Source organism: Talpa europaea (genome assembly GCF_964194135.1).
Source record: "Talpa europaea genome assembly, chromosome: 16".
In the NCBI taxonomy this organism is placed as follows: Eukaryota; Metazoa; Chordata; class Mammalia; order Eulipotyphla; family Talpidae; genus Talpa; species Talpa europaea.
The window spans coordinates 6,933,766-6,956,109 of record NC_140084.1 but is presented as its reverse complement, the minus strand read 5'-3'; the positions used below and the strand labels follow the sequence as shown (position 1 = coordinate 6,956,109).

At 52.6% G+C, this 22,344-nt stretch overlaps 2 protein-coding genes across 2 annotated transcripts; both read left to right on the top strand.

Annotated features, from left to right (window-relative positions):
• Positions 1–5,283: 5,283 nt before the first annotated feature.
• On the top strand, positions 5,284–17,624 carry DPEP3 (dipeptidase 3; the record flags this gene model as incomplete). The annotated part of the gene is made up of 11 exons (XM_084256555.1): positions 5,284–5,654; positions 13,860–13,956; positions 14,227–14,353; positions 14,800–14,929; positions 15,039–15,180; positions 15,433–15,502; positions 15,602–15,778; positions 16,074–16,158; positions 16,640–16,715; positions 17,158–17,293; positions 17,394–17,624. The coding sequence occupies exons 1-11, from the start codon at positions 5,429–5,431 to the stop codon at positions 17,622–17,624; spliced, it is 1,497 nt and encodes a 498-aa protein (XP_084112681.1). The 5' UTR covers positions 5,284–5,428.
• LOC311186471 (dipeptidase 2-like) lies at positions 5,660–13,838 on the top strand (the record flags this gene model as incomplete). Its single annotated transcript, XM_084257497.1, is given in 13 exon segments — positions 5,660–5,724; positions 6,050–6,176; positions 6,467–6,596; positions 6,695–6,836; positions 7,120–7,189; positions 7,351–7,527; positions 7,831–7,915; positions 8,503–8,578; positions 10,383–10,384; positions 10,387–10,532; positions 10,621–10,714; positions 13,572–13,720; positions 13,776–13,838. Coding segments are annotated over 13 exon segments (1,326 nt in total), but the record flags the coding sequence as incomplete, so codon positions are not given.
• Positions 17,625–22,344: the final 4,720 nt, after the last annotated feature.

Sequence of the window (22,344 nt, the reverse complement as noted above, 5' to 3'; positions counted from 1 at the left end):
CAAAGAAGATTCTCTCCCAGGACCAGTGGGCTACTCTCCCTGCCACTGCTGGCTTCCCCAGGTGGCTTTGTGTCCCATGAATCCTCACCAAAGCTGGGGTCAGTTCAGCCCACCCTGGCAAGCCTGGCAGGAAAAACAGGAGATGAGAGGGCATGTGCAGCCACAGACAGGGCAGACCCAATCAAGTAGCTGACCGGCATTCTCCACAGCTCTGCTCCTTCAGGGCATGGAGAACCCACAGACTTTGGACAGGGCTGGACTGGGTCCCAGAGAGCCCCAAACAACAGAGTACATTTCACCTGCACAATCTGTTCTATCATCTTCTCGGGCTATGTCCAATTCTGGAATCTTCTTGGCCAGCATTCTGGATTTGGATTCAGAGAGGTCTCTAGACAGAGGTGTACAGAGGTCAAGAAAGGCATCTGTCCAGGGCCTCCCCGGTGGTGCAGCGGTTGAGCGCTGGGTTGCGAAGCTGCCCGCAGCCTCTGCGGCGCCGGTTCGATCCCCGGGTGCTCCCCTGGCACCGAAGGAGGGCCCCACAAGGCACGCAGACCTCTCCTGCCACCCGCTGCTCCCCTCAGCAGTGTACTTCGGTCCTTCTGCCTGCTGTGCTCCCTGCTCTAGCTCTGGTGAATTCTCTCACTCTCCCGCACCTCTGACTGTACCCAGTGCTTGCATAAATAAATAAATAAATAAATAAATAAATAAATAAATAAATCTTTAAAAAAAAAAAAAAAGAAAGAAAGGGCATCTGTCCATTAAAATCAACTTTCACACCTGAAACAGACACAGAGGGAGAACAGAATTAGGGGGAGCAAAGCAGGAAAAATCTGGGGTCAAAGGAATTTTGGTTTCAGATTCCAGCTCCAGATGCCAGGTCTTGGTTATGAAAGTTAAGTTCACCTGGTTGAACCTCAATTTTCTCACCTAGAAAATGAAGTTGGTAAGAAACTACCTTGTGGGAGTCTCTGAGGACAGATGGATTAAGTCCATCAAGCTGGCAGCGCTGTGCAGGGCTCACAGTAGCTCTGGCTGCTCTGCCATGTCACCACTGCTGTTACCACTCTTGTTTCCTGAAGGATGATGGAGAACGGCAGCCTCCTGAGCTCCAAGCCAACTGCCTCTTCAATAAATGTAGGTTGAGGGGTCTCCCTGGTGGCACAAAGAGTTAAGTCTCAGCACTTTGAAGCTATCCACAGCCACTGCAGCACGAGTTCGATCCCTGACCAGGGAGATACCCACATGGCGCAGCAGACCGCTCCTGGCTCACCCACTGCTCCCCTCAGCAGTGTATTTCAGTAGATCTACCTGTTCTGTTCCCCACTCTGTCTCTGGTGAATGCTCTCATCCCCCACACCTCTGGCCTGTACCCCAGCTCTTGTATGCTCAGGGGACCTACTCTACTGGATCATCCTCGCTGCCTAAAATCAGTCAGAACCCGATGGCAAGAGGATCCCACTGGTCACTCATTTCCATCACAAAGCAGCCCAGGACTGCTGGACTGAGAGGCTGGCAAGAGTGTGGAGGCAAAGCATAGGGATTAAGAAGGCTGGAGGTGGGAGACTGAGATACATTCGTGGTGACTGCAACTCCAGGCATCAAAGATGGCTGCCATTTGAGCGAGGAGAATGTGCTCACTGTTCACCATGCAGGAAGGGGAGCCTCAGTTTTGTGACTGAAGGATGTATGCCCATGGCAGCCAGATTGTCTTCTGGCTGGGGAGACTCCTGTTTCTGACTCAGTCATCATGGCAGCAGAAACAGAGCAACATCCTGAAAGCAGGAGGAGCTTCATGGGTCCAGGACCAAGGAGCCCTGAACAGAACTGACCATCACCTGGGAAACACTAGATAACGAAAAAGCTCTCTTGCTCTCTGACCACATGAGGTGGCCTGTGCATCTATGACTCAACCTGACTTCTTCCTTCCCTACGCAGTCTTGCAATATATTGGGGGTCAGTGGGGGGTAGTCTGAATGCCGCAGCTTGGTCTCAGGCAAAGCCTCTTCCTACCACTGCCTCCTCTGCAGCTCTTGATTTATGCATACACTGCATAGAGGTGAGAAATTTTTTTAAGATTTATTTATTTATGCATATAAGAACTGGGTTACAGGCCAGAGGGGTGGGGGGAGAGGATTCACCAGAGACAGAATAGGGAGCAGAACAGGCATATTGAATGAAATACACTGCTGAGGGGAGTAGTGGGTGAGTCAGGAGAGGTCTGCTGTGCCATGTGGGTAGCTCCCTGGCTGGGGATCGAACTCGTGATGCAGTAGCTGCAGATAGTTTTCATACTGCTGTGTCTTAACCCTGTGTCAGGGAGGCTGGAAGTGAGGAATTAGAAGAGAAGTTGCTTGCTCATTTGGCACTCTCTGGTGGCAAGTGTCCCGTGCTGACCCTGCCTGAACAGTCCCACCAGTTGGAGGTTGGGGGAATAGCATGTACCAAGGCCCAGTGGCAGCAGGCAGCACATGACTGGTGTGGCCAGAGTTTAGAGGTCAAGGGATTTGTACTCTTTACTGAGATTAGGGAGGCCAATGGAAAGACACCCGGGACCTTAAAGCCAAATAAAGAAAACTGGTGTATCCTAAGAACAATGAAAACCCCTAGAAAAACTTTAGGCAAGAGCATATCGAATTTTTTTTTCAAAAAGGGATAGCATGGCTACTCTATGGGGAATGGACTGGAAGGAGGGACTCCAGCAGGAGGTGAGAGATGAAAATGGCCTGTAATAAGGAAGAAACGGGGGGGGAAAGGAGAAGAAATGTACCTGGGAGAAGTCTGGAGGTTGATTTAGAGAAGCACAGAAAGGGAAGAAGTAGGCAGAAGGAAGAAAGTGTCATGGATGACATTCTCGTCAACTCTTGAGCCAGACCTTCGTCCATTGCCAGCACCTGGATAACTTGTCACAGCCTCTATCCCCAAAGTGCCCCTGTGTCCAGGTCTGTCCACTTACGTTGTGTGTGTGGGGGGAGGTCCTGGACAATAAGGTTTCAGCACAGAGCACAGAGAGTTGACATTAGGTGACATAAAGAGGCAAACAGCCCACCCTGCTGACTAAAACCTGCTCACCTCTTGGGTGTGAGTGTTAATGCCCTTGGGTGTGTAAGGGTGTGAATCTGGGCACATGTTTCTGTGACTGACTTCTTTGTAAGATGATCTCAAGGCCACGGCCAACAGTGCTGGCCTGTTTAAGGACTGCACTTGATGTCACAGAAAACTGGCTGCCTCAAGAATCTGCCCCAGACCAAGTACCCACCCTCTCTGGCTCAACAAGCCTGTCTCTGGGGGGCTAGAATCAACATCTGACCCATGCAGCAAGGCTTTAAAAAAAAACAAAAAAAAAAACTCAAAAGGCTAAATTCTCCCTCTCATTCCTCTGTCATCAGCTGTTTTTATTTGTCTAAACTTTTCCCTGTTTTTCACAACCCCTCTTCCCTGGAAGCTATTGAAAGTGAAATAGACAAACTGCTTATTTCCCAAACCCACTTTTTTGGCCCAGAGACAAAGAGTTCCTTCTCCCCTACTTGGCTGTAAACATGGGTGGGTGTAAGTGGAGGCTGCTGACAGGGGTGTGTGGTGGGGGGATGGAGCCACCCAGGGCAGGGACTGTTCTCTGAAGGCAGAGAGGCCTAGGCACTCACACTCTGAAGAGAGGCTGGGAGACAACCCTCCTGCTCTCACTGGCAGGGAAGAGTCCGGCCACCTGCACAGCATCATGGGTTTGTCCCACCTGGCCAGCAGGATCCCATCAAGCACCCAATCCCTCACATATGCCCAGGGCCTCCAGTGCCTCTCCCAGAGTTTTACTTATTTCCTTTTCTGGGGCCACCAGTTCTCAGACTTAGGTTGCTGCCCCTGCGCTCATCAATCTAGCCAACTGGGAAAGTTTCCAAAGGTGGAGCAGCTCCACGGTGCACCAAAGTTTTTTACAAAGTTAAGAGATAGATGTTGAGATGAAGGAGTTTGGGCACAGAGCCTGGAGTCTCCAGGAGGAGGGGATTCCGTGAGAAAGGACATTCCTGTGTGTGTTGGGGGATGGGGGATTCCTGAAGGAGCAGCTACTTGAGGGCCTCAGGCTGGGAATGGGTGGGGCTTTCTGAATAAGGACTGGAACTCAACCCTAGACTTTTCTGGGAGGGCTGAACTCACAGGACCTACTACATCAGGCGCGTGTAGTCGCAGATCCCAGATGCCAGGCTTTTCCTTAGGACCCAGACTTCTGGCCTCAGTGTGGCCTGGGCCTCCACAGTGAGGTAGGAGGGATCCTGGCCAGCAGGTCAGCAGGCAGCTCTGGGTAGAAGGTTGCTGGGGGTCTGGAAATAGCTTCATTTCCTTGCAATGAGATAGCCTACTGTCCGCGTTCCTGCTCTGTGGAGGAAGGTTTCTTTTTTTTTTTTTTAAAGATTTATTTATTTATGCATAAAAGAACTGGGGTACAGGCAAGAGGGGTGTGTGTGTGGGTGTGTGTGAGAGAGAGAGAGAGAGAGAGAGAGAGAGAGAGAGATTCACCAGAGACAGAGTGGGGAACAGAACAGGCAGACTGACTGAAACACACTGCTGAGGGGAGCAGCGGGTTAGACAGCAGAGGTCTGCTGCGCCATGTGGGTTTCTCCCTGGCCGGGGGATCGAACTCATGCTGCAGAGGCTGTGGACAGCCTCACAGCGCTGTGCTTAACCCCTGTCGCCACCAGGGAGGCCCAAGGAAGGTTTTTTGACCCTCCCCAGATGCTTGCTCAATTCACACCCTAATATCCCTGTTAGAGGGTGTTGGTGGGGAACAGCAGCTTCTGAGGTGAGGGCCCTTTCCTGAGGCGACAAGGGGAAGATTCGGGTGGGGAGGCAGCTCCTCACAGTTCCTGGCTCCCCGCTGGCGTCCCAGGAGCTGGGCCTGGAGTGAGGCAGCGGAGCAGGTCAGAGGGCGTGGGCCCCTTCCAAAAAGTTGACTCCCCGTTTCCAGAGACCGTCTCCTCCCCGATACCTACCACGCAGGGCCCGGCGGCGGGACACCGGGGTCGGGGGCGCGCAGGCCACAGAGTCAGGCGTCCGTGGCTCTCAGGGGGGCAGAGCCACGCGGGAGAGGCGCCCCGGGCGGTCTCTCTCGTGGAGCGAGGCTGGGGGCCGGGCGGCGCGGGGCGGGGCCGCGGGGAGCGCGAGGCCAGGCGGAGGCCGCGGAGGCCGCGGAGGCCCGCCGGGCCGGCGGGGGCGCCCTGTGCGCCGGGGCCGAGGGCCGGGCGCCCCCTGGCGGCCGCGTGGCGCGGCGTCACGGATTCCTCCGCGTGAGACGCCGCGTCGGGGACTCCAGGCCCGTCGTGAGGCGAAGCCCCAGCGTCTGAGGCGTCGACTGTCGGGCTCCCCGCCGCCATCCGGCCCTCGCTCGCCCCTCTCAGGCTCTCGGAGCGGCCCCTGCGTCGGCCCGCCCCGCCCCGGCATGCGCCCCTCGGGCCTCGACGGCCCCCGCGCCTTCGGGCGGCCTCTGCTGCTGCTGCTGCTGCTGCTCCTGCCGTCGCCGCCGGTAGCCCGCGCCCAGGGCACGTCGGGCGCCCCCAGCGCCCCGACCACTCCGGGCGCCCCCAGCGCCCCGACCGCGCTGAGTAACCCCAGCGTCCCCAGCCCCTCGACCACACTGGAGGCCCCCGCCACCCCGGTCACGCCAGGTACCGCCAGCGCCGCGAGTCTGCTGGAGCGTGCGCGGACCCTCATGCGGAACTTCCCGCTCGTGGACGGGTGCGTAAGTGGGGGGGCCCTTTGCAGCCTGAGCTCACCCCTCGACAAGGGGGGGGCAAACACGCAGAATTAGTGGGAAGGTTTCCCCCCACTGCCTCTCCCGTGATCCAGGGGTGCCTTTCCCCTCTATTACCCTTTTCCTGGTAGGAACTCCCCAACTCCCAGGGGTCCCCAACTCTAGGGGTCTGTTCCAGTTGATTGGGGTTTTGTGGGATGGGGTCTCCCAGGCTCATCCAGGTCAGGCAGCCTGCCCTGCCTGATCCCGAGGCCTAAGAAAAACGCTTCCCTTTGCCCCTGGACTGATCCTGCCTTGGCCTTCCTCCAGCCACAATGACATCGCCCTGGTCCTGCGGCAGTTTTACTACAATAGGCTACAGAATGTGAACCTGCAAAATTTCAGCGATGGCCAGACCAACCTGGACAGACTCAGAGACGGTCTCGTGGGTGCCCAGGTACGACAGGGACACACAGGGTGCCACAGCATGGCTGCTGGGGCAGGTGGGGGCCCTGGAGACACCACAAGTTAGTCTTATGGGAACTCAGGTTACCATAGTGATGCCAAAAGTGCCAGAAGGGGGCTGAGGGGCCACAGTAAGCCAGCTTGGTGGGCATCCAGATGCCTCAGAACAAGCGGGTGTTGCATGTGACAGCCGGACCCACTGGGTACTATGTCAGCTGTGGAGGCTATGAGAAGCCCAGGGAGCTCCAAGCTGCCCCTATCCAACCCCTGAACTTTTCCCAGTTCTGGTCAGCCTACGTCCCCTGCCCGACCCAGGACCGGGATGCCCTGCTCCTCACCCTGGAGCAGATCGACCTCATCCATCGCATGTGCACCTCCTACCCTGAGCTGGAGCTTGTGACCTCAGTTAAGGGTAGGTGGACTGGTGGGGGTGGGCTGGTGAGGGGCATTAGGGACTTGGTTGAGTTGCCCCAGCCTCTGAAAGTGATTTTTTCAACTACCTGCCCCCAGCTCTTAACAGTACCCAGAAGTTGGCTTGCCTCATTGGTGTAGAGGGCGGCCACTCGCTGGACAGTAGCCTCTCCATCCTGCGGACCTTCTATATGTTGGGTGTGCGCTACCTGACACTCACCCACACCTGCAACACGCCGTGGTGAGCACAGTGCAGGTGGTCTGGGCCCACTGAGGCAGAGATCTGCCCCAGATCACACAGCATCCAGACCACACTTTATCCCTGGGATCTAGTGCTGATGCTGGAGTGGGGAGGGGAGCTGGGGTTCAAAGAGCAAGACTGGATCCCTAGTGGGGCATCCTCCTATTGCCAGGCACAGCCCAGCTTGAGTCCTGCTCTTGCTCTGGGGGTTGCAGGGATAAAGGGGTTTGGTAGTACCTCTTGGTTCTTGTGGACAAGTTATAGCTTCCCGATCACTCTGCAGGGCAGAGAGCTCAACTAAGGGCATCCACGCCTTCTACAGTAATGTCAGTGGGCTGACCAGCTTTGGTGAGGTAAGGACCCTGGTCCCATACCCTGCTCCACATGAATGTACATGCCCTGCATATGTGCACCCCTGATGTCTTCATATGTACATGAATGTACACGCCCTGCATATGGTGCACACCCTGCATATGTGCACCCCTGATGTCTTCTCTTCAACCTGTGTCTGCAGAAGGTTGTGGCAGAAATGAACCGCCTGGGCATGATGGTAGACTTATCCCATGTGTCGGACACAGTGGCACGACGGGCCTTGGAAGTGTCACAAGCACCTGTGATCTTCTCCCACTCAGCTGCCCGGGCAGTGTGTGAGAACTCCCGGAATGTTCCTGATGAGATCCTGCAGCTTCTGGTGAGACTGCCCTAGCCTAGCCCTCAAATCTACAGTGAGAGGTTGGAACCAGGAGCCCTTGAACCCGAGCCCCTGCTCCTTTGATTTTCTCACACCTGAACATTTTCAACTCCACAAGCCTACAGCCCCTAAATGTTTGTACCCCATAAACCCAGGGGCAAGACACCTCCATCCAAACCAGGACTGAGACACCTCCATTCACAAACCCAAAGAGAATGCCCTCCTCACAGGGGCCCAGAGGTGAACAGGCAGGTGGTCGTGCTGGGGGGGCCAAGCTGAGTGTCCATTTGTTCACCCCTGCAGAAGAACAATGGTGGTATCGTGATGGTATCCTTGTCCGTGGGGGTGCTGCAGTGCAACCCGTTAGCCAACGTGTCCACCGTGGCAGGTAAACCCTACTGTGGGCTTCTGACCAGCTCTGAGTTAGACCAGGGGCTTTGTGGAAGGCTCAGAACAGCCCCTATGATTAGACCCAGCAGTTGGTACAGCTCTCCCAAACCCAGTGTTACATGGTACACAGCCCCTTTGTGCCAGGTGGAACTGGAGCCATCAGTTGGACATTGGGGGGCATAGACAGAGAGAAGCCAACCATCTGTGCCATTGTAGGGTTTCCCAAAGTGTCCCTGCCTCTAGCCAAGGAATTGGGAGCTCTTTAAGTTTCTGGGACTGTGATCTTTGTCGCTCTCAATCTCCACTTCCATGGAAAGGAACCCCCATAGTTCTCAAAAGAACAGGAGGCTAGGTGAATGCTACATGGGAAATGGCCCGAATAGGTGGCTCTGCAGTTTGTTAACTCTAAAGTCCAATCCAGAGCCAGCTGACACCACTTCTGATCAAACTTCAGGGCCCTTAAGTTGGCACACTAGGTGCCAGGCCTGCACGGCCTAAGGCTACAAGGAGGGGAATGGGCACAGTCAGTCTCCATGCCCACGCCTGCCCTGGAAATTACCTCACTAGTGACTCTCCATCCCCTAGATCACTTTGACCACATCCGGGCAGTCATTGGATCCAAGTTCATCGGGATTGGTGGAGATTATGATGGAGCTGGCGAGTGAGTGTTCCCTGGAGTTCATTTGGGACTGGGGCAGCAGTGGGGCTTTCACAGTCACATGCCCACCACATGTGTTCCTCGTGTCCCCCAGGCCTTGACCATAGCCTTGGGTCTGCTGGGTCACCCAGCATCTCCCCACTCCCAGGGTCTAGCTCCTGGGCTCTCCCGTCTCCTTTCCTCTCCTGGGTCATCATATTCAGCTAAGCCCCCAGACAGATCTGTCCAACAGGAGCAGTGGTAAAAGACCCACTGCTGGGCCTCCCCGGTGGCGCAGCGGTTGAGCACTGAGTTGCAAAGCTGCCAGCAACCTCTGCAGTGCCAGTTCGATCCCCGGCTGCTCCCCGGCCACCTGAGGAGGGTCCCACATGGCGCGCAGGCCTCTCCTGCCGCCCGCTGCTCCCCTCAGCAGTGTCCCTCGGTCCTTCTGCCTGCTCTGCTCCCCGCTCTGGCTCTGGTGAATTCTCTCACCCTCCTGCGCTTCTGACTTACCCAGTGCTTGTATAAATAAGTAAATAATAAATAAATCTTTAAAAAAAATTTAAAAAAAAAAAGACCCACTGCTTCGGAGCATACTCTTAGCAAGATCTGGTGTGGGCTCACCATCTTCTCTGCCTGCAGCTAGGTCTGTGCACGCAGGAGGTCAGCCCAGTTCTTGAAATGGTTTTCTTTTTTTTTTTAATAAAGGAAATATTTGCACTCAGTGAAAGGCATAGATTTTTTTTTAAAGATTTATTTTTATTTATGCATACAAGAACTGGGGTACAGGCCAGATGTGTGGGAGGGTGAGAGGATTCACCAGAGACAGAGCGGGGAACAGAACAGGCAGACTGAAATACACTGCTGAGGGGAGCAGAGGGTGAGACAGGAGAGGTCTGCCCCACCATGTGGGTATGTCCGAGGCTGGCTGGGATCGAACCCACACTGCAGAGGCTGCAGACAGCTTCACAGTGCTACACTCAACCGCCTGCACCACCAGGAAGGCCCAGATGTTTGTTTGTTTTTTTAAAGGATTTATTTATGCATACAAGAACTGGGGTGTAGGCCAGAGGTGCAGGGGGATAAGAGGATTCACCAGTGGGCCTCCCCTGGTGGCGCAGCGGTTTAGCGCTGGGCTGCGAAGCTGCCTGCAGCCTCCACAGCACTGGTTCGATCCCCGGCCACCGGCGAGGGTCCCACATGGTGCGACAGACCTCTCCTGCCACGCCCGCTGCTCCCCTCAGCAGTGTATTTCGCCGTTCTGCCTGTTCTGTTCCCTGCTCTGGCTCTGGTGAATTCTCTCACCCTCCCACTCTTCTGACTATACCCAGTGTTTGTATAAATAAATAAATCTTAAAAAAAAAAAAAAAGAAAGAAAAGAGGATTCACCAGAGACAGAGTGGGGAGCTGAAAAGGCAGATCTATTGAAATACACTGCTGAGGGGAGCAGCAGGAGAGACAGGAGAGATTTGCTATGCCATATGTGGGTTAGTTCGATCTCATATGTGGGATCGAATTCATGTTGCAGTGGCTAGCAATACCTTGATAGCACTGCGACTTTAACCCCTGCACCACCATTGAGGCCTGAAAGGCATTGATCTTAATACAATTCAGTGAGTTTTGATAGATACTAGGGAGGTTTGGGGGCCCTCGAAAGGATGAAGAACAGGGGCGAGTCATTTACTCTCTCCAAGTCTCCATTTCCCCTATTTGACCTGGGCTGGACCTATATGTGGGCCTATACATGGACCCTGGACACATAAGGGACTGTGGTTCTCAGTCAGGACCAGGCAACAGGTGAACAGGTGTGAGACCCAAAGGCTGACAGACTGTTGGCCACAGGTTCCCAGAGGGGCTGGAGGATGTGTCCACGTACCCGGTTCTGATAGCAGAGTTATTGAGGCGTGGCTGGAGCGAGGAAGAGCTTCAAGGCGTCCTCCGAGGAAACCTGCTGCGAGTCTTTCAACAGGTGGAACAGGTATGCTGGGCTGGGCTCAGGTAGTTCAGATCCCCCTATCTGGTAAGTGGGCTCTATGGAGCTGCTGCCCAACGATTGTTGCCTGCAGGTCCGGGAGGAAAAGAGTGGACAAAGCCCGTTAGAGGATGAATTCCCTTGGACAGATGAACAGCTGGAAAATCCTTGTCGCTCCATCCTCCCCAGTAAGCCTCGGAGGCAGTATATGGTTCCAGAGCAGAAACTAACCAAGACACCCAGTTTGTCAACTAAGTGGTCATTCTCAAGATCCTCCCCTCACCTGGCCCCAGGCCTTGCAGTGATGGCCACCTTCCAAGTTCTCATTGTGTGGCTCTGGTGATCCAGTTATCCTGCATACCACACACAGTCCTTCTGTTGTGCAATCACAAACATTTCCTGAAAATAAATATTTTAGACATAAAACAAAGTGTGAGTGTCCTCTGGGGTGAGGTCTGGTGGCACAGGTACCCAATGCTGGTGCTTGGTGGTAGGCCACAGAGTTCAGCCACCAGTTATTCCGTGAAGACCTGTTGGCAGTGACCTGAGGAGGCCCTGTTTACCGGACTCAACACTGGATGAATACAGTGGGTGACTGTAGCTGATAGAGGGTGAACCCTATTCTGAGTTCCTTCTAAATAGCTCACCTCAATCCACATCCAGACCCACTGACCACCACCTGGAGATTATTCAGGGAATTCTGGTCCAGATTCCCAAGAAGGGAACCTGTCTGTCACAAATGACCTTTGTTCCCATTTGGGCAGAGCCCAGGTCACACAATGACCAGGAACCTCCAATGGCTCTGTTGCCCTGCATATGGGCCTTCATCTCCCCTCTCCCCAGGGACACAAATTACTTAGACAACCACCCTATCTCATCCCCAGGTCATTGATGATAACCACTGCATAAGTAAGCACTAAAAATAAGAGTTAATACAAATAAAAATAGCTAATAATAAATAACAATAACACATGATGGCTAATAAAAATTAAGAGTTGGGCCTCCCTGGTGGCGCAGGCAGTTGAGCACAGTGCAGTGAAGCTGTCCGCAGCCTCTGCAGTGCTGGTTCAATCCCTGTAGTCTTCGGAGCAATCCACTTGGTGAGCAGACCTCTCCTATCTCGCCTGCTGCTCCCCTCAGCAGTGTATTTCATCAGTCTGCCTGTTCTGCTCCCCACTCTGTCTCTGGTGAATCCTCTCACCTGCCCATGCATCTGGCCTGTATCCCCACTCTTGTATAAATAAAATAAATCTTTTTAAAAATAAAATAAAAATGAAGAGTTAAGGGCCTCCCTGGTGGCGCAGCAGGTTGAGCGCAGCGCTGTGAAGCTGTTTGCAGCCTCTGCAGTGTGGGTTCGATTCCTGGCAGGCTAGGGAGATTCCCACATGGCACGGCAGACCTCTCCTGTCGTGCCCAATGCTCTCCTCAGCAGTGTATTTCTTTTTTTTTTTTTTAATAGAGGCATGTTTTATTTATTTAAATGTTTGTTCGTTTGTTTTGTTTATACATGCACTGGGTACAGTCAGAAGCGCGGGAGGGTGAGAGAATTCACCAGAGCCAGAGCGGGGAGCAGAGCAGGCAGAAGGACCGAAGCACACTGCTGAGGGGAGCAGCGGGCGGCAGGAGAGGTCTGCGCGCCATGTGGGACCCTCCTCCAGTGGCCGGGGAGCAGCCGGGAATCGAACCGGCGCCGCAGAGGCTGCGGGCAGCTTCGCAACCCAGCACTCAACCGCTGCGCCACCGGGGAGGCCCTCAGCAGTGTATTTCAGTCAGTCTGCCTATTCTACTCCCCGCTCTGTCTCTGGTGAATCCTCTCACCCTCCTGCACCTCTGGCCCGTACCCCAGCTCTTGTATAAAAATAAATAAATCTTGGGCCTCCCTGGTGGTGCAAGGGGTTAAGCACAGCACTGTAAAGCAATCTGCAGCCTCTGCAGCACGAATTCAATCCCCTGCCAGCCAAGTGAGCAACCCACATGGCACAGCAAACCTCTCCTGACTCACCTGCTGTTCCCCTCAGCAGTGTATTTTGGTCAATCTGCCTGTTCTGTTCCCCACTCTGTCTCTGGTGAATCCTCTCATCCCCCAACCACCACCCGCACCTCTGGCCTATACCCCAGCTCTTAAGAAAAATGAATAAATAAATAAATAAATCTTTCAAAAAATAATAATAAAATAAAGCCATGAAAGTAAGGAGAGCAGGTAAGTGGGCAAAAGGGGTCAGTTATATGATGAAGAATAGAACTGAACTTTCACTGGTGAAATTAATGTGTGTATACATGTGTGGATTTTTAATGATGCACCTGAAATTTATAGAATGTTATAGGCAATATTACTTCTAAATAAATATGGAAATGTAGAAAATAAAATTATGCTAGGAAAATTATAATAAAGTCTGACAGGTGTAAATAAAATATGGAAACATAAACTAATGCAAATTTTAATGCATCCACTTTTCAGCTCCTTAATATTTTCAACTTTTATGTTGTGTAATGTTCTGGAAAAGTTGACCATTACAAAGTACATTTTAAAATATATAGAGGAGGGCCTCCCCGGTGGCGCAGCGGTTGAGCGCTGGGTTGCGAGCTGCCCGCAGCCTCTGCGGCGCCGGTTCGATCCCCGGCTGCTCCCCGGCCACCTGAGGGAGGGTCCCACATGGCGCGCAGACCTCTCCTGCCGCCCGCTGCTCCCCTCAGCAGTGTACTTCGGTCCTTCTGCCTGCTCTGCTCCCCGCTCTGGCTCTGGTGAATTCTCTCACCCTCCCGCGCTTCTGACTGTACCCAGCGCTTGCATAAATAAATAAATCTTAAAAAAAAAAAAAAAAAAAAGAACCACTCTTAGTCCCATTTCAGATCTTTCCAGCCTGAACTGATGCGGCCCAGGGTCCGTTTAGGAAAAAATGGAAAGAGATGGAAGTTCCTAGAAGGTAGAAGCTTCGAGAAGTATCCGGGGCTCTGCTACTGCCTGAAGCCAGCGAGTCGAGGAGGAGTACGGGCGGTTCTGGAAGCCGGGGAGGGGGCCGGGTGGGCCGCTACTGGGCTCCCCAGAGAGCGGCGCGGCCGCGGGGCCCCTCGCTGAGGCTGGAGGAGTCCGTCGCCCCCTCGCGGCCGCGCCCCACGACTCCCGGAGCGACCTGGCTTCCCGCGACTCCCGCCCTCCTTCGCGAGGCAGCGCCAATAGGCCCCCTAACTCGACGGTAGGAACCCCACTATCCCCATCTGCCCCTCCCTGACCCTTCATGGGGCCTCCAGCGCTCTGCAGCCGGCCGCCACTGCATCTGCTCCTCCTGCTGTCCCTGCTGCGGCCGCCAGTAGCCGGCACCCCGAGCCCCTCAGCCATCTCCAGCGCCCCTACCACGCCGGGTATCCCCAAAGCCCCCGGTCTGTGGGAGCGAGCACGGGCCCTGATGCAGAATTTCCCCCTGGTGGAAGGGTGAGTGGGTGCGGTGTGGGGGCTAGTGGGGAGTGAGTTTACCCCTGGGCAGGGAAGCGGGTCCTAGCATAGGGGGCTAGTAAGAAGGTTCCATCACCTATGGGTGCCCTTCCATTACCCTGTTCCTGATGGAACGCCCCCCTCCAAGCTGGGCCTCGGGAGCTCTTACTGATTGTGTGACTTGGAGATTAGTGGGTGGGTCAGGACAGGCCCAAGCTATTGGCTTGTACCCCTACTCTAACCTTGTCTTGACACCTCCCACCCCTTCAGCCATAATCACCTGCCCCTGCTCCTGAGGCAGCTTTTCCAGAACAGGCTACATGCTGTTAACCTGCACAATTTCAGTCGTGGCCAGACCAGCCTGGACAAGCTTAAAGATGGCCTCGTGGGTGCCCAGGTACCACAGGATACCACAACATGGCTGCTGGGGCATGTGGGGACCTCAGAAACTCAGGTAGACAGAACTCGGGTGACTAGGCATAGGACATGCAATGTACCCTCATGTGACTGCTGGCACTGGGCCTGCCACATGGGTGCTCATGTGCTGTGGAGACACACAGAAAGTGACAGAAAATCCCTGGTGAGTGTGGGACTGCTGCAGGGAGCACAGATGCCACATTGGCCTTGGGCCATTCACATAGCACATGGGTAAATAGCAGGCGACGCTTTCCACAACCTGGCTGCTGGCACAAAGCTTAGTAGTGAACAAGGTAGTGGGATCATGCAATGCCTCACTTGGGGCCACTGATCCAAATAGGTACCTTGGGGGTTGCGGAAGATTGACAGGCCAAGGGCACTGGAGACCTCCCTGATCTCATCCTAGACCCTCTGGCCTGCTCACAGTTCTGGTCAGCCTTCGCCCCCTGCCAGACGCAGGACCGGGATGCCGTGCTCCTCACCCTGGAGCAGATAGACCTCATCCATCGCATGTGCGCCTCCTACCCTGAGCTGGAGCTTGTGACCTCAGTTGAAGGTCAGCAGGCGAGGAGCATGGTGCGGTGGAGAGAGTGGGAATAGTCAAGGGCTCATAGTAGTGGTGCTGGCCCTGGACCCTGACCACTTGATTACCCACCCTTTTCCAGGTCTGAAAAAAACCCAAAAGCTGGCCTGCCTCATTGGCGTGGAGGGAGGGCACTCTCTGGACAACAGCCTCTCTCTGCTGCGAAGTTTCTATCAGCTAGGTGTGCGCTACCTGACACTCACCTTCTCCTGCAGCACGCCCTGGTGAGCACAGTGCTGGCCAGAGGGCATGGTGGAAAGCATGGTGGGAAACTGGCAGAGAGGTGAGGACAGCCAGGTTCACAGAAGTCAGGTGGGCCCCCAGCAAGTCCCTCACATGCCGAGTAAACAGCCTGCTCAGTCCTCACCCTAATGTAGAGGAGGGATGGATAGATAAGCAGAGGCACTGCAAGGACCCCAGAACCTAGATGGCCCAGGTATGGACCATGAGACTGTCCTCCCCCGGCTGTCCTGCAGGGCAGAGAGTGCCACCAAATTTAAACACCCCTTCTACACCAACGTCGTCGGGCTGACAAGCTTTGGTGAGGTGAGGATTCCTGTTCCACCACCACCCCACCCTACAGATAGGTGCACCCACATGCATCCCAGAGCCCTCCCTCTCCCCCCAAAATACACTGTGCCGCAGAAGGTGATAAGGGAAATGAACCGCCTGGGCATGATGGTAGACTTGTCGTACGCATCGGACACCTTGGTGCAGCGGGTCCTGACAGTATCGAAGGCTCCTGTGATCTTCTCCCACTCAGCTGCCAGGGCTGTGTGTGACAATTTGCTGAATGTTCCTGATGACATCCTGCAACTTCTGGTGAGTGACCACCCTTACCCTCAAAGGCAGGCCTGGGCGTGCTTCCTCCAAAGATTCTTGACCCTGAACGAGATTACTAATCCAGGCCTCACTTAGCCTTAGACCCAAGGAGGATTAACCCTGTACATCTTTGAAACTCCAAGGCAAATTAGTTCCACCTGAGGGCCCACAGAAGCAAAGAGTGAAGTCCCTCCCAAGCCCTGAATCCAAGACTGAGCACTGGCCTCACAGGATGCCCAGGGCACAGGCACAAGCCATCAGGCCAGACTGAGTGTCCGTGTGTTTATCCCTGTAGAAGAAGAACGGTGGCATCGTGATGGTGACGCTGTCCATAGGGGTGCTACATTGCAACCTGTTTGCTAATGTGTCCACCGTGGCAGGTGAGATCCTGTGGCCACCTGGGCCCTCGGGGCAGTCCTATAATCCACACCTGTTGTGCAGTGGGGCAGGGGTCCTAAAAATCCAGGGGCAACAGACACAGCTCTTCACTGCTACCCAGGTCTGGGGCCACAGTCAATACTGATGGGTTTGGGGGAGGCAACTGGTTAGCCTCTGAGTCTCACTTTTGTTCTGAGTCCTTAAGTCTCTCACCCCCACATCTCTGAATGGGACAGGGAGAGCCCAGACTGAGTTCTCAAGGAAGCCAGAAAAAAGGTGACTCCTGGGCAGGTAAAAGTTCAAAGGGGAGGCTCTGAGGTCCACTCTAAGTCCAGTGTCCAGCCTATAGCCGCTTCAGAACTCACAAGTGGCCTGGACCTCTGTGACGTCAGCTGCTATGGCCTGAAGTTGCAGAGCTTCCCCAGACCAGTCTCAGGGCCTATGCCCAGCCTAGTACTGCCCACAGTCACCTCCACCCCCTAGATCACTTTGACCACATCAGGACAGTCATTGGATCTGAGTTCATCGGGATTGGTGCAAGTTATGACGGGTCTGGCCGGTGAGTGTTTCTCTGGGATTGGGCTGGGCTGGGATGCAGTAGAGACTTTTCGTCTCCATTCTCCATCCCATGGTCCTCTCCATCCTCCAATCCCTGAACACAGACTGGTCTTCCAGCCCCCCTGACATCTCCCTACTCCCAAGGCCTGTTTCCTGGTGCTCCTCTCCCTCTGGTGGCCCACGTGCCTTACATCCTCCCCTCCCCCAGGCAGTGTTCCTCGGCCCATGCTCTCCTCCCAGTCCTGTAGAACTGTTATAGGCTCATCCTCTGCTCAGTAGGCAGATGCTGCAGAAGCCTAGTTTCCAGGAACTTCCCACATTACATCCAGTAGCCTCAGGAATATGGCCTGCAATTTCTCCTGCGACTGAGGCTGGTGCCATAGTAGGCCCTAGAACACAACCAGGGCTGAGGTCCCAAAGCTGGCTGGCTTGTGGCCTCACAGGTTCCCCAAAGGGCTGCAGGACGTGTCCACATACCCGGTTCTGATAGCGGAGTTGCTGAGGCGTGGCTGGAGCGAGGAAGAGCTTCAAGGTGTTCTCCGAGGGAACCTGCTGCGAGTCTTTGGACAGGTGGAACGGGTATGCTGGGCTGGGCAAAAAGATGCTTTATTGTTCTGAGCAGGTGAGGCGATGCTGTGGGAGTGCGGTGGGAGCCACTGACACTGACTCTCACCCCCAGGTGAGAGAGGAAAACAGTGAGGAGAGTCCTGTGGAAGATGAGTTTCCAGACAGGCAGGTGGACAGGGCCTGCCACTCCCACTTCCTAACTCAGTCTCAAAGTGAACACCTGGCCACTCACCTGCAGGTGACCAAGTGGCCAACCAAGGAGCTCTCAAAAGCCTCAATAGCCTCCCCACACCTCGTTCTAGGCCTCATAGCTGCTGCCACCTGCTTAGTCATCAACCTGTGACTCTGGTGACCTGGCTTGTCCCCCAAAGGCCACTGTGACAAAGTATCACAGTCTCCCTTCTCATCCAAGCACAAGCAATTGCTCGGAATAAATATTTTGGGTACATAACCATGCACAAGTGTCCTTTCTTCTCTGTGGGAAGGGACTGGGCCTGGACTCAAGAGGCTGTCGGCTGCTGAGGGGTCCTATTGTCTGGCCTCAGCTACTCAAGGCGAATGGTTGCCATTCACCTGCAGCCTTGTCTCTCTCAGGAAGGGCAGGAGCATCTTACTATACTCTTCTGCTGAAACCTGAGCCCACGGAAGACTACAAAGGGTTTCAGTGCCATCCCATCGTGGGGTGTGACAATGTGGGTTCCCAGCCTCTCTCTGGAAGTTTTAATTTTTTGTTCATTTGTTTAAGAAGCTCCTACCATTTATAGAATAAACAGTAACTTGTTTGGAAATATCAAGAAAATTTGCAATGATTTTAGATTTTTCTAAAAGTGTCCTGATTTTTTTTTTTTCTGAAGCTGGTTTTTCAATGAAAGGAAAAATTAAGTTGTAAAAAGAAAAAGTAACTTAAAAAGAAAAGAAAAGGAGGGTATCCCCGGTGGCGCAGCGGTTGAGCGCTGGGTTGCAAAGCTGCCCGCAGCCGGAGGAGGGTCCCACATGGCGCGCAGACCTCTCCTGCCACCCACTGCTCCCCTCAGCAGTGTACTTCGGTCCTTCTGCCTGCTCTGCTCCCCACTCTGGCTCTGGTGAATTCTCTCACCCTCCCACGCTTCTGACTGTACCCAGTGCTTGTATAAATAAAAATAAATCTTTACAAAAAAAAAAGAAAAGAAAAGAAAAGGAAAGTGGTGCCATGTGCTTAGCTTTGGCAGACCTTCACCTTTGGGCACTTACCTCTCCCAGTCCACAAGGGTGGGCCAGAACCAGGTCTCAGTTCTTTACGCAGGACTCGAAGTTGCTAAAAAAAAAAAAGACTGTGTTATAAATCATGCCCATATAGGGCCTCCCTGGTGGTGCAAGGAGTTAAAAGTCTCAGCACTATGAAGCTATCAGCAGCCACTGCAGCACAAGTTCAATCCCCAGCCAGCCAGGGAGCTACCCACATGGTGCAGCAGACCTTTCCTGTCTCACCTGCTGCTCCCCTCAGCAGTGTATTTCAGTAGATCCACCTGTTCTGTTCCCCACTCTGTCTCTGGTGAATCCTCTCACACACACCCCCACAACTCTGGCCTGTACCCAGTTCCTGCACGTATAAATAAATAAATCTCTAAAAAAAAAAAAAAAAAAAAAAAAAGAACAAAGTACAATTACACCTTGGAAGAATTTCACAAAACTACTGTTGAGTAAAAGAAGTCAGGCACAAAATAATACCTATCATGTTCTCCATTTACATAAAATATGGAAACTGGCAAAACTGATCTACGTTACAAGTAAGTCTAGGGTTCTCCTTGGGAGAACTAGTGACTGGAAGGAGGACATGAGAAGGGGCTTCTGGGTTGTGGGGAAGGAGCCATCTCTTGATCTGGGTGCTGGGTGTGTTCATTCATCAAGCTGTATATACTTACACTATGTGAGCTTTTCTGTATGAATTTTTTTCTTCAATACAAAGTTTATTTAATGACTAGTATGGTTGTGTATCTTATCCTGTTCTTATGGCCTAGTTGTATATCCATAAACTCCAAGGAAGTGTCCTATCCCAGCTTTCTAAGCCACTTGTGGACCGGCTTGTTCCTGTTCTCCCTAGAATGCCTCATGATGTCCATATGCTAGCTTCTTTGGCCTCCCAAAGGCCCTCCCTCCCCCAACTCAGCCAGATCACTGGGTTCTGATTAGGATCCTCCCCGCTCTTCCCATTCCCACACTGTGGTGTGGAAATTAACTCTAGATAATAAACCAGTACAACCATAAGGGTCACCTCATTTGTTTCCTTTTCATCTGGGATCACAGTACTGTACTGCCTATTGTCTGGTGATGAAAGCCAGTAATTTATACATTTTGTCAAGAATTTTATTTCTTTTACACAGGAAGGTGAATTTGTTCCTTGTTACCTATCAGAATAGAAGCAGCTTTGTTGTATGTAGAACTACATGTGTGGGCACTAGATCGAGCTAATTACTTTCTTTTTCTTTTTTCTTTTTTTTTAAGATTTTATTTATTTATGGGGCCTCCCTGGTGGCGCAAGGGTTAAGATGCAAACTATGAAGCAATCCGCAGCCACTGCAGCACGAGTTCGATTCTTGGCCGGCCAGGAAGCAACCCACATGGCGCAGCAGACCTCTCCTGACTCGCCCGCTACTCCCCTCAGCAGTGTACTTAGGTCAATCTGCCTGTTCTGTTGCCTACTCTGTCTCTGGTGAATCCTCTCACCTCCCACACTTCTGGCCTGTACCCCAGCTCTTATATGCATAAATAAATAAATCTTTAAAAAAAATTATTTAGGCATACAAGCGCTGGGGTACAGGCCAGAAGTGTGGGGGTAGAGGGTAAGAGGAGTCACCAGAGACAGAGTGGGGAACAGAACAGGCAGATCGACCAAAGTACACTGCTGAGGGGAGCAGTGGGCAAGGCAGGAGAGGTCTGCTGTGCCATGTGGGTTGCTCCCTGGCCCAGGATCAAACTCATGCTGCAGAGGCTGCGGACAGCTTCACAGGCTGCGTCTTAACCCCTTGCACCACCAGAGAGGCCCTACTTAAGTTGTTCACATCCTTGGATTTTTTTCTTGGTGGTGATCTATTTGTTGTTGCTGTTTAAGATTTATTTATTTATGCATACAAGAGCAGGGGTGCAGGCCAAAGGTGTGGGACAGGAGGTGAGAGGATTCACCAGAGACAGAGTGAGGAGCAGAACAGGTGGATTGACTGAAATGCACTGTTGAGGGGAGCAGCAGGTGAGACAAGAGAGGCCTGCTGTGCCATGTGGGTCACCTCCCTGGCCAGGTATCGAACTCATGCTGCAGTGGCTGCAGACAGCTTCACAGTGCTGTGCTTAACCCCTTGTGCCACCAGGGAGGCCCAGATAACACCCATCGTTTTAACACTTTCTTTGTATTGAAGTTAAAATTCACATGCCAAAAAAACCCCAAAAACAAAATTTGATGTTAGCGAACAATTCAGTGGCATCTAGCACTGTCAGTGTCATGCAACTACCATTTCTATCTAATTCTAAAACATTTAAGCCACCCTGAAAGGAAACCCTTTCACCCATGAAGCAGTTACCTCCCATTCCCTTGTCCTCCCACCCCCAACCACAGCTATGCTTTTTGCCTTGACAGATTTTCCATTTATAGATATTTCTTACAAATGAAATCATATAATAGGTAACCTTTGTGTCTTAGATTTGGCATAATGTTTCTGAAGTTCATACTTTCCCTCCATCTTTATTTCATTATTTTTCTGGGATTCCTACTATATAGATATTAGAACTTCTGCTTCTATTCTGTATATCTCTTTTCTCTTTTTTTCCTTTTTTATCTTGTCTTTTGGGAGATTCCTTAATTTGATTTTTCCAGTTTACTAATTCATTCTCAATTATAACCTTCCTGCTATTAGACCATTTCTATCTTCTTTGTTCCAAATATCTAATGTGATATGAATATGGTCCTGTATTGCTTTGAAACTTCTCCTACCCAAAAATGAGACCAGTGCCTCCCCACTCCTTCTTCAATCTGGGCTTTGTGACTGCTTCTACTTCCTCATAGTCACTCTGCAATGAGGAAGCCTAGTAGCCCATGGGCTACTAGGGCAGGTCGATGGGCAGGTCCACATGCAGAGAACTCAGTGCCCCTGGTCCACACCCCACTTAGCCTATAGCCAATAAGAATTTGCTAGTGACTCAGGCAGTGGAGGTGGTAGCGCTGAGACTTAACCCTAGGCCACTAGGGAGGCCCTGTTGTTTTCTTTTGAAATGTCTGTGCTTTGGGCCTCCCTAGTGGCACAAGGGGTTAAGTTGCAGCACTATGAAGCTATCCCAGCCACTGCAGCACAATTCTGATCCCCGCCAGGGAGCTACCCACATGGGGCAGCAGACCTCTCCTGCCTTGCCCGCTGCTCCCCTCAGCAGTGTATTTCAGTTGATCCACCTGTTCTGCTCCCTACTCTGTCTCTGGTGAATCCTCTCACCCCCTACACTTCTGGCCTGTCCCCAAGTTATTGATGTATAAATAAATAAATCTTAAAAAAGAAATGTCTGTGCTTCTCCAATGTCTTTTTCTTTTAGCCTATAGGGTTATTTTTTGTCCATGAGTTAACTGATCGTGTGGGCAACTCAGACAGTCACTGATATGGGGGTGAAATTGTATTCTGTGAAATTGTATTCTAATGATAAGGGTCCCCAAGGTCTAAAGTTGTCATGTTTGACTATAGTGGTCTATTTCTCCCATACAGCAACAGACCCCACCCCTGAGGAGAGAGGCCAGGGGTGGGGGTCAGGTAGGAGTATGGGGCACCTTTATAGAGCATCAGGAAAGACTAAGGGGTGCAACTGTTCATTCTTTATTGAAAAAAACATGTTGGGGGCAGGTACTGAGGATACTAGGTGACAAGACTTAACAGTGAAGCCACAGCCTTTATGAAGCCTACAGTCCAGTGAGCTCAAAAAACATTAATGGAAGATCCCTGCCAACACAGTGGATCCTATGACGGGAAAGTGCCCGGGGGATCCCATCCAGGGCAGCAGGGGTGGGCCTCAGAGAAGTCCTGGGGGGGAAGAAGCTAAGTGAGACGTGCCCA